Source organism: Anser anser, assembly GCF_964211835.1.
Source record: "Anser anser genome assembly, chromosome: 3".
In the NCBI taxonomy this organism is placed as follows: Eukaryota; Metazoa; Chordata; class Aves; order Anseriformes; family Anatidae; genus Anser; species Anser anser.
In genome coordinates, this window is record NC_139722.1 from 62,553,563 (window position 1) to 62,571,407 (window position 17,845).

The 17,845-nt window shown below is 39.4% G+C and overlaps 1 protein-coding gene across 10 annotated transcripts in view; it reads right to left on the reverse strand.

Annotated features, from left to right (window-relative positions):
• Window positions 1–135: 135 nt before the first annotated feature.
• Window positions 136–17,845, reverse strand: part of MAP7 (microtubule associated protein 7) — a 111,587-nt gene continuing 93,877 nt past the window's right edge. For 5 of the 10 annotated variants that reach the window (XM_083828376.1, XM_083828380.1, XM_083828382.1 and 2 more), the window contains 8 exons: window positions 16,530–16,713; window positions 14,171–14,366; window positions 12,543–12,644; window positions 12,196–12,246; window positions 12,041–12,098; window positions 9,511–9,613; window positions 2,635–2,879; window positions 136–1,946 (listed from right to left, as the gene is read on the reverse strand). In XM_083828376.1, coding sequence (XP_083684502.1) covers window positions 1,936–1,946; window positions 2,635–2,879; window positions 9,511–9,613; window positions 12,041–12,098; window positions 12,196–12,246; window positions 12,543–12,644; window positions 14,171–14,366; window positions 16,530–16,713 — 950 coding nt within the window. In that variant the 3' untranslated portion in view covers window positions 136–1,935. The remainder of the gene's footprint in view (window positions 1,947–2,634; window positions 2,880–9,510; window positions 9,614–12,040; window positions 12,099–12,195; window positions 12,247–12,542; window positions 12,645–14,170; window positions 14,367–16,529; window positions 16,714–17,845) is intronic. The other 5 variants (XM_083828378.1, XM_083828381.1, XM_083828384.1 and 2 more) reach the window with 2 other exon arrangements.

A 17,845-nucleotide genomic window follows, 5' to 3' on the forward strand; every position in this document is an offset into this window, starting at 1 on the left:
TTTTCTTTTAGTAAAGAGATTAGAGGAAACTTAAAGAAAGGAAACCTAAGACCGGGAATAGCGAGAAGAGTTTTCCATCGCAGATTGACTCCTGCTCCACCTATGCAAGAAAATCAAAATATAAATAGAAGTAAATATTTCAAACAAGTTTATTTGGTACTTACATGCTAAACATCGGTTTAAAGAAAAACTACATATTTTGGTCACTTTAAAATATTGTGGCTATGTACATGGAAAACTAAAGAAAGCAAGAGAGGAACCCAATTAATTTTACTGTGTCACAAGCTGTTATTCAAAGCATTCGGACTGAATGGCTGTTTTTTCCCTTCCATGTATTCTGGCAGATGGTCTTTTTTTCATTACTTTTCCATTGCTTTTATCCCATCTCCTGTGTAAGACGAACACTTGGCAGCAGCAGAAAGTCATTTCTTAAGAATTCTTCAGCTTCTGTCTCGGAAGATTTCTTTTGCTGCACAGCCTGAGAGCCTAGCTCAGTGCTCACTAAAGGCGAGTGCAAGAATCTTTATGGTCCGTTCTCCGTTAGCATGAACTGAAGCCTCATAACCCTCATTTCCACTAGCCCAGGATGTACTCGTGGACTTCAGTGAGCGACACATCAAGCCCTAGTGGGTGTTTCCAACAAAAGTATCTAGTGAGCTCTGCCCGCAACAGCATTGTTTATCAAAGCATAAAAAGGTGCACGATTTTAGTGTTCTACCCAACAGCAACCAAAAGTGAGGGATGGAACACTGATGGTAGGAATCGGCATCAGACTAAGGAGAAAGCAACCTGCATTGCTCCTCCCATCACTCAAACTGTAGTGCATTATAAAAATCACAGGCTACATAAAAAGCACAAACAACGACCATTTGCCATTTGCTCTGAAACGAGCAAAACCAAAAAAATCCCCAAACCTGCTTTATCATCCAAAAATCAAATATTTCAGGTTTCACACAGTTTTCAATAGTCTGATAAGGCAAAGGAAATGTCTTCCATCATTGGGAACAGCAGCAATTTACAGGACTCAGAACAAGGTACTTCCCTGTGTGGGTGTATGTGCACGCATGTGCGTACACATCCTTTATAGTACTGTGAACATGAATGTAACTAAAAAAAAAAATCAAGTTTGCAGTATCATTTTACCACATTTTTCTAATTTATTCAATTATACAATTTACTTCTGTACTGAACAAAAATTCATAAATACATCATCTAGGAGAACAATAGTTTTTTCCTCTTGTCCGTGAAAAAATAACGCTTTCAAATTTTCACATTTTAAAACCTGCCTTGTTTTGTGTTTTTAGAGAAAACGTGAGAAGATCATAGTGATTCTCAATTTACAGAATGTCCCTGTAGGAATTACATTTACAAGAACCTGATACAGAAGCCTATACTTTGCCCCCATAATTAGAGTTCTCTGCAATAATATTTAAACCAACAGGTTTAAATAAAACACCTCATTAACTCTACTTGTAGAGCAATGAGGTATTTATTTTTCAAGTATTAGAACCACAAAGTGTAAAAGATTCTTTGCCAATTTTACAATTATGCCTTTTAAACCAACACCCATCTTTTAAAAAAAGAATCAGTCCCACCACCCGAATCAGCCCATTGCTTTCAGATTCCAGTGTCTTGTATCTTAAGGAATGCAGAAATATCCATTTACTAACAGAAAAAAGCTTGTTGGAAAAAGCCATATTAAGTAATGCACGTGAAGCATGATTTTTCTAGTGATGAAAACTATTGGAAAGGTGATCAAAGTCTATTCCCATCATTTCTTCTGCTGGTTTTGCTAAAGTCCTTCCCCCAAAAAAAAGATATTCAAGAAATCTTTAAAAAACTGGAGAGAAAAATAAAACACTCCTTCATAGCATGGAAGAAACTCCACTGACTGCAGAGATGCTTACATCACCTTTGGTTCTTCAGAAGAAATAATCAGATCACTTCTACAACAGAAGGCATCAAAAATGACAGGTCAGCAAACAGCAGCAATGCTTACTTCACAATGCTATGCACCTATGCAAATATTTTATTACAAGATGATTTTTTTCTTATATTTTACACCCACAGAAAAAGAAAATAAATGAGGGTAGTCCAGTTTAATTTTCTATGTGAATGTGTTTACTTAACATCCCCTAAAAGTTATGCTGTAATTCAGAAAAATCTGTTGTGCTGCAAACCTTCCATCAGTATTCATGTTAGCAAGAACTTGATGAGGGAAGTACCCTCAGAATTCAGTACCCTAAAAGGCAGCAGCTACCCGTTCCCCTTCTGCACGAGCATATCAGATATTACATTTGCAGAACTGGAACATGAGTGCAGATCATAAGCTAAGAACAGTATCTGTCATTGTTATCACACTTCAAAGCACAGGGCAAACATTTTCAAGCAATTTCAAAAGGCAAACGGTGTAGTGTAACTGAGAGCCCCTTTCCAACAAAAGATGAGGGCCCATCAAAATTCACACAGCATCTGTATGTACCTGGCACACACAGCTTTACAAAGAGAAGATATGCTCCTTTCCCCAGAGAATCTGGGGTGTAAAATGCTTAATCAACCTTTATCAATTAGAAGCTCTAGGTACTCTGTCAATTACAACATATTACTAATTTTAAAGAGTTAATGCAAACCTACCTGCTGTTTGATGTGTTTGAACACTATCTACCTGAGGCAAAAGAGTCCCCTTATCTTCAAAAGCTAAAATTGGATTCAAAGGAATTCCAGGACTTGCTTCCATCATTGTTCCATTGCTTCCATCATTGTTCATGGCATCCAGCCGGGGTGGTTTAGAACCAATGGGTAGGTTTATGATCTCTTCAAAGTTAGCATTCTGCATAGACATTCCATTTTCATTTGTATTTTTCTCTGGATTGAGATTGCTGAAAGAGAAACATAGATATTTCTTCATACACTTAATCTAGAACAGAAATTTAGTCCTCCTCAAAGCAATATTACAGAAATTTAAATTAGTCCAGAGCATTTGTTTAGTCAGTAAAAACAAAATTATGCTATTAACACAGGAGACTAACTGTTTTTACAGCAAGGTACTAGGTATGCCTTCCCTCAAGCACACAGGGTAGTCCTTACATTTGGCTACGCTATACCCAGAACGACAGAGACCTTCAGCGACACTGCAGTTCTCAGAAGTGACTGAAATGGGAAGCAGTAAAAAAAAAACACAACCTCTCCAGCACAACCACTGCTATCTTGAGCCACCCACCTAATGCAATTTATGGCCTTTCTCAGCTTTCATAACCTTTGTTAGATTTGAATGCTACGACACCCTTCCTCTTACTGCAAATCAACCTAACTGTGCTTAGATAAGGTCATTGTCATTTTTGTGACTCTTTGGATCCCCACCTGCCTCCAGTTTTTGAGGAGCCTCTTCTACCTGTCACTTACCCAGAGAAAACACTCCTTTACCAAGTCAGTTCTCCTTTCAGTTCCTCACCTCGTCCAAGTTCCCGCAGCTTATTTTCCAGGCACTACTTGACTCTGTGCTTCTCCCATTGATCGCGCCCAAACCAAAAGCAACACCTCCCAGCATCCCTCACGTCACCCCGTGCTTTCTTTTTCCATCTCCCATTTGCCAGAGGTGCCTTTAGGAGCGGGCTCTTACACATCTCCCCCAGGCGCAGGTACGCTCTCCAGTTAGACGCACACTCCTGAGGAAACACAATGATGTCTCAGTTCTGCCCTCCTCTCCCAACCCGTTCATTAGCTGTTGTGTTGTCAAACCCTGCTCTCTCCTCACACAGCACGCACTGCCTTGTCACGCAGGAGGAACTAAGGGGCTACTCTGGTGAACAGGATGGCGGTAACAGGACTCAACGCTACTCCATAAAAAGCAAGTACCCAACTATCACTTACTGATCATAGGATCTTTTACAGGTGCTTCTCAAGGCCCTCAGTAGTTAGATCCCGTCAATTCTGGGTGTGTACTCCCTGTTTGGACACCACCCCTGTTCAGGCTGTTTGGAAATGCTTCAGCCACAAAGGCTCACAAGCAGTTTTCCTATATTTAAACAAGGCTATCAGTTTCCTCAGGCCATTTCTGAGTAGGTGGCATGGTTGTTTCACAGGCTAGTTTTTTCTTGACAGTACATTTAGCATTTAAAAAAAAAAAAAAGCTCGTAATTGGCACATGGTTCATTTTCATCTACTGGCTTCTTTGGTCGCCAACTCTTTGCAAACAATTGCAGAAATCTTTTACAGTACTTCCCAAGAGACAGAATAATTATTGTACTTTAAAAGGTGGTAACACCTCATCCAAAGCCCAGATTCCATATTTTCTGTGAGAACGGGAGAGATTTGATATGAAAACCAGCATGTCAGTCTTTCAAACCATCATCAGTTCTTTTTCAGAAAGTCAATCCCCTTTTTTTAATCTGTGGGTGTGCTGAGTAAACTTCAAAACGAAAAGCATGATTCACTGCACATGTGTTTGAAAGCAGACACAGAAACCCTGCTGGCTGCCGGGGAGCGACCACAAGTCACATCCCCCTTCTGTGCCAGAGTTTCACATCCCTGTGATGAAGAACAGAATCTGTGAAATGCTTTAGGACTAATAAAAACTGCTCTATCACATGGAGGTATTAGGTTATTATTCAGTATAAGGTGTCATATTACTCATTTCATCCCCGTGTACTGCCAATAACCTTACCAGAGGTAGAATAACACAGTATTAGGAAGTCTGATGGATAGGTCAGGAAAGAGGGATAAGAAGGGAACTGCTTGTGCCTATAAATTAAGCAGTGTAAGTACCTCAGAAAGTATTGGGACAATAAAGAGAAGTCTCTTGCTTTTGCGGAGATACTAGTTTTTCTATCGGATTGATCAGCTAACTTTACAGATGGATAGTTCTTCATATTTATTAGTCATTGCACTGTCATTACACACTGAGTTAGACTAGGGTTCAGACTTGAAAGATGTCTTTCAAGGCAGGAGTCTACACAATCACAAAGGAGGCACAGAAGAGGAAACCATGACTAAATATTTTCTATTTTCTATGCTGTAAGAAGAAGGTAGCACTCCCAACGAATTGCTAGGGAGCATGTTTAGAAAAGAGGAAGGAAAAATCTGAACTGTGGAATTCATTTCCACTGGACATCTTAGAGGCCCTAAGCTCAGAAGGAGATTAGACAAATTCCTAGGAGATTGGTATACCCTCCAGCTTCTGATAATTAACAGCTTGGGGACTACCTGAGCCTATGCATTTGGACCACAATACACAGCAACCCTTCATTAGGCAGAGGATCTCTTGGTATTTATCTCTTTCCCTAAGTGACTGCTACGGTTCACTGAAACAAAGAACACAAGAAAGTAATGGATTTTTGACGTGCAACAACTATTTTTACTGTCTTGCGTTCCACCCTTAGCGATGTCTCAGCATCCAGCATACCATTTCAGGCACATGGCATTGCTGGTACGTTTCTAATAGCTGGGTCATTTTAACATATTTTAACATATACCGTGACTGTGCTTGAAGGAAGATAACTACATAACAAAAAAAGGTTGGCTGAATTGTTTGCAGAGCGTTTCCAAACATCACAGCTTTGCAAGCATCTGAAGGACAGATTCATTTTAAGGGAGCTTAAAAAAAGAAAGCATTTGTGCAGCTTCGCATTTTGATCTTAGTGCATCCATACTAATAAGATAAACTGGAGGTATTTGAGAGAAGAGCAGTTAATATAATAAAAATGAACTGGAAAATCCACAAAGTTTAAAAAACTACTGAAAAATTACATTTGATGTGGTTAATTTCAGACCAAGACCTGTATAGATATAACCCATATCTAAAGACTTTGAAGAGAGAAGATGAGAATGAAAAGAGATCAGAATTTAGTATGTCTTTCTGATCATCCATCTGGAATTGACACTAAAAAAATAATAAAAAAAAAGATTTACAATCCTTTGAAATGTGCCTAAGTATTTCTGTACCTGTTATTCCTGATCTGAAAGACAGTATCCGTCTCCTCTTATATTGATATGATTTAGCAGAGATGTCAGGGGTAGACATTAACAGCAGAACGGACCCCCGGCTTTGGATGATTTAAATAAAGCAGCATTTATTTTTAACTCTCTGAGACAACAGCGCTGAAAACAGCCAATCACGAGAAGCCGGAGTCTTAAAGAAGGGAAGACTGTGCTAAGGCAGATTTGAAGTGTTTTAACCTACAGACTGAATTGTGAATACATAACAATTTGAACCTGGTAACATTTTTTTCCCCCAAGGACAAGAGATTGAGGGAATCATCTTGTCTAACTGAATATTTCCAAAAATTAGTTATCTAACCTACCCAAACCTAGCAACTGCCTTCATATCGGATGGAGAGAGACAGATGAGATAAAAAGCTCTCACTGAGGCCCACTGTAGGCATTTATTATGATGAACCAAAAAAAAAAAAAAGAGGAATGAATTAAAAGAGAAAAACAAGTAAAATGTTGTCAATATAGATCACTGTACTTAACTTTAGGAGATGCAGAAGGCAGAATGCAACTTTAGCAAATAATTTGAAAGTGGAGAACAAACAAGTCTCCACGTGAGAAATGAGTAGCTGTACTGGTTATTGGAATCCAACTTCTATCATTGTATTTCTTCCAAGATTCTACTGCTCAGTATAGTACATAAAAAATTAGAATCTGGAAGAAATTTTGTTGCAACATTTTATAGTTTATGAGAAGCTTGAAAATACTTTAACATATTATTTTCAAACTAACGTTTCAAATTCACTTCTTCCAGTTGCTGGGGGAAAAAAAAAACACACACAAAATGACCAGAATCAACACACAAGTTAACAAACCATTAATAATATTGTAGCATCTCCATGAGCTACCAGTTTTCTTGGTAATTCTGGATACTTCACTATCTAATTGGAAAATTTCCACAGTACGCTCCATTTTAAAATATATTTAGTGTTGCCTTTTCCACTGCACTACACTTGGATTAAAAAAATCTGTATTAAGTTCATTTGTGAGTCTTCTCACCACATACCTATAGGTCAGGGATAAGGTCACTTTTTTTTTCCCCTTCTGAATAGTAATTCACTATTCTTCATTAGCATTCTAGCATTAAATTGTTTAACTGGATTTCCCCCTGTTGGGTGTGATAGATGATAGCACCAAGGTATCACCTGCAATAAACGTTTATTGATAAAACTAATAATTGTTGATAATAGATGTCTGGTAAATAATATTGCAGATTACAGCATTTTCATTAGGATTTGTGAAGAATAATGACCTTTGAAGGCTAATGAAGTTCCAGTACAGTAAGATCTACACTGCTAATCAAAAGCAGCAACAGAAGATAGTGAATTATTGAAATGAGTTGCCTTAGCTCCACCAATTTTATTTTTTCTCACCTACATTGTATGCATGAACACAGAAGGAAGCATGCTATTACCATGTTATTTATCACTGGATCCTAGCCACACAGCTGGCATGACATGATGGAGAGGAGTCAGGGACAAAGGTTTACCACAGCAAACAGCGCAGAATTTGTTACCTTCACATAAACCTCTACTAGCTTTTACAGTCACCCTCCTTCTGTACTGCTGCTGCACGGGGCAGAGCAACTGCAGCATCTGAGGGGTGACCCCAAGTACAAGTACTCTGTGCTCGGTCACTTAACAACAAAAACCATCAGTCCTGCCCAAAAACATGTGCCCAGGCTGGACCCCAGAGCTGCACCAAACAGACACACCAACACATACACTCCTTCTGTCCCGGGTCCGGTGAAACAGTGATTGCAGCCTGGGACTTCCCACAGGGAACACCGTAGGAGGAGCAATGAGACTCATGGTTGCTCGAGGCCTTACGAGGATTCCTCTCCTTCAGTCTCTCCTCTTGACCATGCACACATGTTCCAAAAGTCCCCCAAGCAAAGCCTTTTCAAGTTCTGGTCACAAATGTGAGCTATCTTGCCCTTAAAACATGCTCAGGACTTTTCCAGACAAAAGTCAAATCTTTTGTCGGGCTGGAGTGAGGTGCTTACACAGACCATCTCTATGTTGCATGTGCTACAATATCAGGTGTATCTACCTGCCAGATGCCTGTGAAACACCAGATGCAGTAGCAACGTTGTTGGCACCTGTGGCTTTTACCATGTGATAAAATCTGTGCTGCTGTGTCTTCCTTCCAACAGTTTATCAAGCCACCTGGGCTAAGCTAACACCAGGATGCTATCGAGTGCTTCAGCCCTTGCCTTACCATTCAGTGTGGATGCACCTCCAAAGCAGAGAGTCCCTCCGCGCTCTAGCCTGGCATATCAGTTTCTCCTTTCACATGCACTTCCTCACATACACTTCCCATTTTTGTTCCTGCTCTTCAGCCTCATCTATTCATTCTTCACTTTGGCTATTCAGATGCTCCTTCCATACCAAATATAATGCTACATGACAGCATTCATTAGTATGGCACGCTTGATACTACAAATATGAAGGTGCATCTAAGGTTGGGAGTGATTAACATTTAATAGTTGCCTGAGATAATTATAAGACGGCTCTGTGCAGCTCATCTAATGCAGACCAGTGCTCAGTGTCGCTGACAGAACTTATCTCAGCAGGAGCATCTTTGCTGGCATGACAGCAGGCTAAGATCCCCCAGGCATATGGAAGGACAGAGAGAGGGCAAATTCCCCCTTCAATTAGTGTCAATCACACCCTGAAGCGTACTGCTCATTACAGACTGTGTGACGGCTTTCCACATTCAAGTTTTTCCATGCATATTCTGACATTACCTGCATAAAACATGAAAGGACTATGGGATTATTTGGCTTTCTGCATTACTGGAATTGAAGTAACTGACAGCTCATGCTTATGTAACAGATTTCATTTGGTTCAACACAGAGATTTCAAGCATTTCAAATATTTCTCAAAATCTCAGTGACTAGCCTCATGACTATGAAGAGCTCCTAATGTTAAATATCTGCCTCCCCAAACTCCTTTTGGACAAAGGGTTTTTTAAAATGCAAAGTCAAAATGAGTAGTTCTGTATCTCACAGGAAGGACTTTTGCTTAATGTTCAAAACTTGCTAATACTTTGAGCAGTTCAAAAATCCATGCATCTAGTCAAAAATCCATGCATCTAGCATGGAAAGCACAGTGTTCATTATTTGAACCAAGGAAACTAACCCTGAAAATCCAGAGTAGTTTTATGAAGTTTAATTCAAGGAACACGCAAAAAAAAAATTGCCCTTTCCATTAAGTTTCAATTTGTGTAATAATTCCTGGCAACACGTTCTTCCAAACACTGCAAAGAATGCACTGTATTTTTGCAAAATTCTTCAGTTGGCAAAAATAGGTTACTGTTAAGTGAAAGATGACAAAGTTCTTTCCTGAACACAGGAAAAGATACAAAAAACAAAACAAACCAAAACAAAACAGGAAATGAGGCAAATTGAACAGCTGTGCCTCATATTTAGTTAATGAATACCTGGATCTGAAAAAATAATTTATTACTCCAGTAACTCTCATCCTGTAAACACCCTCTAATATTTAGCAATGCTCTTACCTGTCCATATTTATGGGGGGTTGATGTGAAGTAATCATGTGCGTGCAGGTGACGTGTTTCCCATTGTGTGGAGATTGTGTTGCATGCTGAAGCTGAGGCCCTCCTGAAAGGTCCAAGGGAGATAAAAGACTTGTTATGACTAGAAAGAGAAAGCAAGTTATCAAAAAAACCAAGCAACATCCTCTACCTGCAAAGTAGGATAAGGCGTTTCCTACAAAAAATAGCAAAAAATAGCATGGCAAGCTACAATTTTTAAATACGGTTAATCCCTCTGCTTCCTTTGTCAAGTTTTTGGGCACATCAGCCCTGTTTCAGGTCTGAAATTTCAAAGATTTCAAAACTAAAGCTTTATGGACAGGAATAATTGGTTTACAATGATATAAACAATTCCAATTCATAAGCCGTAGGTCAAAATAGGCTGATATCTGACAGAATGTTGTGCTGGCACTTTTCAAGATGCAATAGAGAATGGAATAGAAGAACACTGGGACATCAGCAATTTCGTAGTGGTATTTCTCAGCTCCTAAGTTGATCACTGACTGTAAACCAAAAGGAAATAAAGAGGGAACATCTCCATGGGAAGGTTATTTCTTTCAACAAGTACTAAATTACAACTATAAAATGCTGCAAAGAGCAGCATAAAAGGAGACTACATAACAAAGACCATGTGATGTCCCTGGCCTGCCTCATGGTGTTCTGTTAAACTACAGCTTTCTGCGTTGTATCTACAGTCATACTAATTCATATACAGCTCATAAAAAGAAAGCAGTTGTACCCTAGCATCTGTTACAATAATCACAAGAACAATTCAGTATTCATAGGCTTGGATGCATTTATCTAGATCACCTGAGGATCCTCCATCAGCTGCTCTTGGTTTTGCTGTGCTCTAAATGCTTGCACCAAAGTCTTGTATGCTGAGTGACTTAGTCTGATTTATGGCAAGTTTTTATATGGAAGATATTAGCAATATAGGTTTTAGTGCTTCTACAAACAGACCAAGAGGAATTTACATTGGTTTTGACATTTAAAAAGAAGACTTTTTTCATTTTTGGGATGGCAGAATTATCTCCTGTTTTGAAGCAGAGGTCAAGTAAATGACAAAAAGGTGACAGATTTTGTTTCATTGTGTGATTTGGCCAGTCCTATAAAGGTTTCCTTATGTTTTGTCCAAACAGTAAGACTAGTAAAAGAGAAAAAAATCACAATTTGCATATGGTCAGAAAAAGTAGATGAATGTACATATTACAAGAACGTAATATGGAAAGTTAGAGTTGGCTGAAATATGTCCATTAATTTGTATATTTAACTCAATAGCAAATCTAGATAAAGCAAAGCCAAACAGTAGAGCATCCCTGAGGGTGAGAGCAGTTTTCTGTTTATCCAGTTACTGAATGATTCCAGCTTTCCCTTGGCACTAGGGAAATGGAGATCCACATTCTCCTCTGCCTTAGAGAAACGACTAATTGTTTTCTGCTTCTGGAAGGAAAGCACTAGCCACAGGTTACAGAGCCGTTTTTCCTTTCAAGAATTATTTAAATGGTTTCTAGCAACTTCAGCAGTGCCTGCAGCAACAGATGGCATTCCAGACGCATTCTGTATTAGCAGTTTCCAAACTGTTTTTTATTTACAAGGATAACATGTAAACAAATTACTACCAAATACACATAATGAAATCTGTGTCAAAAGGTGTCCTGGCAGTGCTAATTAGTGTGTTCACTTTAAGCATCAAGCAAAAAAGCAGTACCAGCAGCCAGTGCTTTTATTTGTCCTGTCTGTTACTCAACATGAATACTAAAGAGAAATAAAGATTATCGTCATTTAGTATGTTATGCTACAATAAGAGAAGCTATTTGATAGATTGGCTTCAGTATATTTCAGTTCTGCTAATTCATACTTGCTTATTGTTGAATATAAACTAAATTTTATTTTGCTTCTTTTATTGTGAGTATTAAAGTTTTATCTAAAACTTTACCTAAAAAGACCTGGGACACACACAAAAACAGACGCAACAGAAGAGAAGGAAAGACTAAGAGTGTGGGTATGACAGGGAGACTCTAAGGTTTCGTAAGCGCTGAATTTTGAAAGAAAAGAAATAGAAATTAAGACCAAGTGACTAAAGACTGTGGAAGACAGACATCACAGGGGAATGTTTAGGGTTATGAACAATATTTGATGACTGATCGCGTTTCTAATACTATGCAAAAGAATCTGAAAAATCAGTGATTTTATCAAAGCTAACTTGGTCAACTTGTTTCTTTTTACTTTACAAATTATTAAGCTTGGTAAACAACTCCCTCTTGTTAAACACCAATGTAACGAAGTTGCTGAAACAGTTGACTCATTTAGTAATGGCTAACTACCCATACAGAAAGATTAACTCATTAATGTTTGCTAAGACTTCAGATATACTCTTTTAATGGTTTTCTTCACCACAAATGAGTGTGCCAAGTTTCAGAACTGTATCTCAAGTCATTGTGCTTAATAGGTATTTATTCACCTGCTGTGCTCAGGGCACAGTTGAGTACAGTACCTGCTTCTCCAGTAATATTTGCTTTTGATATGTGTCCATTTTGCTGGTCATTGGGTTTCTACAAAGGAAGCACAGCTTTGTAAATTTAAAATGGCACTAGAGGGAAAAATTGAAATGTGCCCAATATTTACGTATGTCAAGTTAGCAGCACTGACCTTATCTACAGCTTCTACACGCCTAGTTCTCTTCATGATCTCCTCAAGCCTCTGCAAAAACACGTAAAGGAGTAAAATAATGTTTGCTGGCAGTACTTTAAAATTACCCCTCCCAAACCATAACTGCCTGTCATTTATCAAAGTTCCGTTTAATAAAATTGCATTTGCAAAAAGATAAATTATTTATTACTGTTGGCAATATTCTCTTCACTTTCACGTCAGGCTACACAGAAGAGGACCTCAGCTTTTCTGAGGGCACATTAATATCATAAGTAACTTTCTACAGCTGAGGTGGAAGCGAACTGCTAAGACAAGATGAATTACAGTTTCTCAGCATGTACTGTTACCTTCTTCCTTTCCAAGCGCTCTTGCTCTTCTCTTTGGAAATGCTTTTCACGTTCTAACCGAATCCGCTCTGCCTCTTCCCGTAGGCGAGCTTCCTCTTCTTTCTGAGTTGACAGTAAGACAAAGAAGCAGGGAAAAATTTATTTTTTAAGGACAGAATAACATTGACAGCTGCTCATCTATATGTATCTACAATGCCCTGGAAAAACACTATTGGGGTTTAAAAGTTGCCAACAACCTTTTCAAGCTGAATTGTACATTTCTTGATTGATCTCCATGATTTACATCAGAGGAAGAGATGAATAATTAGATACTGGACACCTTATTTGGTTGTGTGCCTGTTCTGTGTGGTATGTACTGACAGCAGATAAGATGACAAACACATTTCCTAACCTTCAGCATTAGAACAGCAGCCAGGAAAGCATTCAAGAGATTCATGTATTGAGTGCTGGATGTTTTTGGAAGTCAAACAAAAGAAGTAGAATGCTTTATTTGTCCAACAGAGACATTGCTTAATGAGACCAAGAACAAACCACCACAGGTACATTTGCATAAACTTCCCATTCCCGCCTTTTTTTTTTTTAAACTACATGTGAAACTTCACTGGAATATACTGCTGAAAGGCTTTGCTCCACGTATGCTGCAGTGTTGTAGGATGGAACTCCTACAACGGTTCATTAGTTAAGGCTGTATCATTCAGAAAAACTCGGTCATCCTGTATTTCTGAGTGCTACATTGTGGATGTACCTCAATTTAACATTTCAAAGAAGCATTACAAATCTTCTGAAAATGAAAACTTGTTTTTAAGCTATGTTCACTTTAACACAATCCTTAAAATATTTCCTTTTCAGAGGCATACATTTAATTATGCACCAGAAGAAGAAACTTAGTGTTTATGAGGCAGACTGAAGAGCTGAACTTTTGGGGGGAGAAAAGGAATTTGCAAAAAGTAGAAGAGCATGTGAAAAGAAAAGAATCCTATTCAAAACCCTTACCATGACCCCTCCCCAAAAGCAAGTAAAACATCATTATGCCCATCATAAAAGAAATGAAAGCACATTGAAAAACTGTCTTTTGATTCATTTAACTCTCATGTCTTCTGAGTAGCTGTACTGACGTCAGCAGAAATACGCCAGGTAAAAGGTGCTCCTTGGCTTGAGTAAAGTGATGAAAACCTACCCTTTCCTTCTAGCCCTCCAAAAGCAATATTGCACACAGGATTAGAAATCAGCAGTGTTATGTTTTCGGCATTGAATATTTAGTTATCTTGGCCTCTAGACTTTCTGTAACTGTATGGGAAAATAGTTCTCTGGTACACCACCATTCATTAAATTCCCCCAGTACAACTCTACAGTGTTTTTTATCAAATTTTATCAGTATTGTGAAAGGATTTGTCCTAAAATAACTAAGTTCTACAAGAAAAAAATAACTCCCTACCACATGTTTCTGTCAAGAAACTACATCTTTACTCTTTGAGTCACTCCATGAAACGAAGTCAGCCACAATCCCATTAACCCTATATAGCATATAAATTTTAGATATCCCTCCTTGAGGTACTGCTCAAGAAGTGTTGCTGCATTTCCTCTATTGCCAACCAGACTGGCACAGAAATTCCAGAAGGGGAGCATACTTGTTTCTGAATACGCTCCATCTCTTCTCTCTCCTTCTGTTCTCTCTCTTCTGCCTGTCGGCGCAGCCGTTCCTCCTTTTCCCGCTCCTCCTCTGCATCCTTTCGTTTCCTTTCTGCTTCCTGTCTGCGAGCTTCTTCTTCTTCTCGACGAGCTCTTTCTTCAGCTATCCTCTGGGACAGCTCCTCCTTCTTTTGCCTGCAATGATGAAACAAGTATAAGGAAAAGAAAAAGGCAAGAAAGAAAGAAAAAAGCAGTGTCCTAGCCCAAGACACCAGCACTGCAGCACAGCTGGATGAAGGCTGTGCTGCTGTTTCACTCATGAGAACAACAAAACCCCAGAAGTGGGTCAGGCTAAGCCATCTGTTCTGCTTCTTCCAGGTGCTGAAGGTGAAGCCCACTGGAACAACATAAAAACTTTGCAAGGCAACACCATTATTTCTCTGGCATATGCCGGGCTTCCGCTGATCCATGGCTCAGGTACTTTATGATTCAGAAGCAGTACTATTGACTTACATGCATCTTGAAAGACACTTCCTCCTGTTTTTTCATTTAATCATATTGTGAAATAGCGTACTTTTTCAGCACCCAACTTATGTTGCAGCAATGACTCTTGAATTTAAATAAAAACTCTCTAACCATGTTACCTCCTAATCTCATTTGAAACCCTCCCCATCCTGGCTCCAATTATGGGAAAAAATAATTTTTCCCCTTCCCCTTCGATGTTATCCCAAACTATTCTGGACTTTGTAACTTATATCTCCACTTGGAAGCAGAGGACAGGTGGTCTTCCCAGTTGAAGAATCCTCACCTGTTTAGGTGTGGATATTATCTATGAGAATCCCCACAGAATCACAGAATATCCCGAGTTGGAAGGGACCCACAGGGATCATGGAGTCCAACTCCTGGCTCCACACAGGACCACCCAAATATTAAACTGTATTTCTGTGAGCATTGCCCAAACACTTCCTGAACTCTGGGAGGCTTGGTGCTGTGACTTGGAGAGCCCGTTCCAGTGCCCAACCACCCTTTCAGTGAAGAACCTTTTCCTAATGTCCAAACTGAACCTCCCCTGATGCAGCTTCAAGCCATTCCCTCAGAGCTGTTTTATACTTCCATATGGGAGCAGTTCTATACTTCTAATCATCCTCGATGTCTTTTACTTATTTTTCTAGTTTTACTCTCTCAAGAATATAAAATTCAAGAGGGGGATTCACCACGAATAGTTCATAATAACATTTTCTATTTTGTTATCCTTCTCTAGTAATTCACAACAGTTCACGTATTTTCTTGACCATGACTCATCTGATACTTTTGTATACTCATCTCCAAACAAGATCTCTTCCATGAGAAATAATTTAGCCCAGAGACCACCACCACATAAGCAATAATTATTTCCTTCTATGCATTCCTTTATGCAAGCAATGAAAGATACACCTGAAACTCTTCATGACTGGCTTTCATCTCACTACAGACCAGCATTATCTCATTGGCAACAAGTCCTTTCAGGTTCATTTATGAAGGCACTGAATAGAATAGACAGTGAAAACTCCTTTCACTGAGAAAGATGATTATTCTTTACTTTTTGTTTTCTATCTTTTAGACTTAGTGTTTGTTCACCATATTACTTTTACACCACAACAGCTTATTTTCTTTTGAGAGGGACAGCGTCGTGAGCCTTTTGGGAATCCAGTCTATTTTAACTGACTTTGCCTTGTTCCTGCATTCAGCAATGCTCTTAAGGAACCCAACAAATTCCAGAGGCATGGCATCCCTCTAAAAATGTGCTCAGCTTGTGTTGTGGTATAGCCATGGTCACAAGCATCCAAGTGGGCTGCTCATTTGCTGGTAGAAAATGAGACACCACATCACTTACCCCCAAAACTGTTGGGTGTCATGATTTTAAATTAGAAAACAGAAAGCCTTAAGTCACAGATGTTAGACATCTAAACACCATCCATGGCAGAGATTTTAGGGCTCAAAGGGAAATTGTCACTCTCACGAAGTTGACAACAGCCAAGCAGAGTTCCCTTGTTGGAATAAACAAGTATAGCTTTGTTAATCTCTGGGGAAACAATGAACCACTACACTGAGGATCTGCTCTCTACTGCTGTCCTATTTTAAACTGCCAATAAAATACATATCTATCTGGGATAGGTTTTCACCTTACAGATCTGCTTAGGTGTATATTGCTCCTATGAAAAAATTCAACAGAAAACAGTTCTTTTGGGGGAGCAACTTGTGTCTCCTGCTGTTCAGTACTGTGCTTAATATATTACAATATAACAACAAAATATACACAAGCAGCTGCTAGGAAGCTGCTAAAAACATTTCTTCTCCACTGCAGAGGTCTAAGATCACCTTTCAAGCTCTTCTCTCTCCCTCCTCTCTTGCTCCTCCCGTTCCCGCTGCTCACGGGCAAGGCGCCTCTTCTCAGACAGCAGCCTCGTTGCTTCTTCAGGATCAGTTGTACCTGCAGAGGTCTTCGTGGGGGCTGGCGGTGGAGAAAGGGCTGGTGGAGCAGGAGGTAGGGATGGGCTGGCTGCTGAAATAGATGGGATGGAAAGCTGGTTTGCAGCAGTAGCCAAGATGACACACTTTTCACACACACACACTTCACATGCACATACACGGCCCTCTTGAAGGGAACAGAAAATAGCTTCAAAATTGATTGTAAAGTATTTTCAAGCTTACATGGTTTTATAAATGATTCAGAGGAGAAAGAAATTTCTAGATGCTAAGGATACCTATTTCTTAAGGGAAGTACATTTTTACAGGACATGTGAAAGCAGCTTCAGTTGAAAGGTTAAGCTAACTTTGTCATCAGAAGAAAAAAAAGGTTGATTATTTTTGCAGTGGTGAGGCAAGCACCTGCCTTTGTATTAATTCTTTAACCAGGACCAGCTTTAGCCGCCTTTAGCCACCTGGAAGGGAAGGTGTTACAGATTTTTCTCAAGTTAAACACTGTTCACATTTCTGCAAGTTTGCCTGTCATTTTCTAGCACAGATACAGAGCACCTAAACTACACGTTTTCTCTAGAACCATTAACAACACACAAGCTACCTGCAGAAAGCACTCTCAGGGTAATCATATTTGGCAGTGCAGACAAAAATCTATCAGGAAGCGTTTGAACTGGCAAGGTAAAGATACATGTGAAGTAAGTCATCAGGAATGACAGGGAGATAACATCTACATTTTTAACCACCCTTCAGAATGTTATTTTTCTTACCTCACCAACAACTTCCAATAGGGGTTTCCTCTCTGACGCCCTCCTACATCTCATTATACACAAACACAAATTCAGCTGCTTTCTGTGTGTTCAGTGCTCTCATCTACTGAATTCTCTTCTGTCTTCTGTTATCAAGTACAATATAGGCGTCTCTTTTTATAACTACTTTTGGGCCTTCATCTTGAATTCAAAGGCTATGGGCACACCATGACACCATTTGAAGAGTACCAGGGCATCGCATCTTCCCTAGCCCTGAGGTGAAGTGGCACCGTTTAGCCTCCCACTGCCAAAGCAGGCATTCAGTCCACCCCTAGGGAACAGACCTGGTTTGGAGGCTAACCCCCAGGGCAAAGTGTGGAACTCAGAAAGCCCTGGGATGGTCAGATTAAAAAAAAAAAAAAAAAGTAAGTATCCTGTCACTCCTAAAGCTTGGGAGTCCTTTAAAGC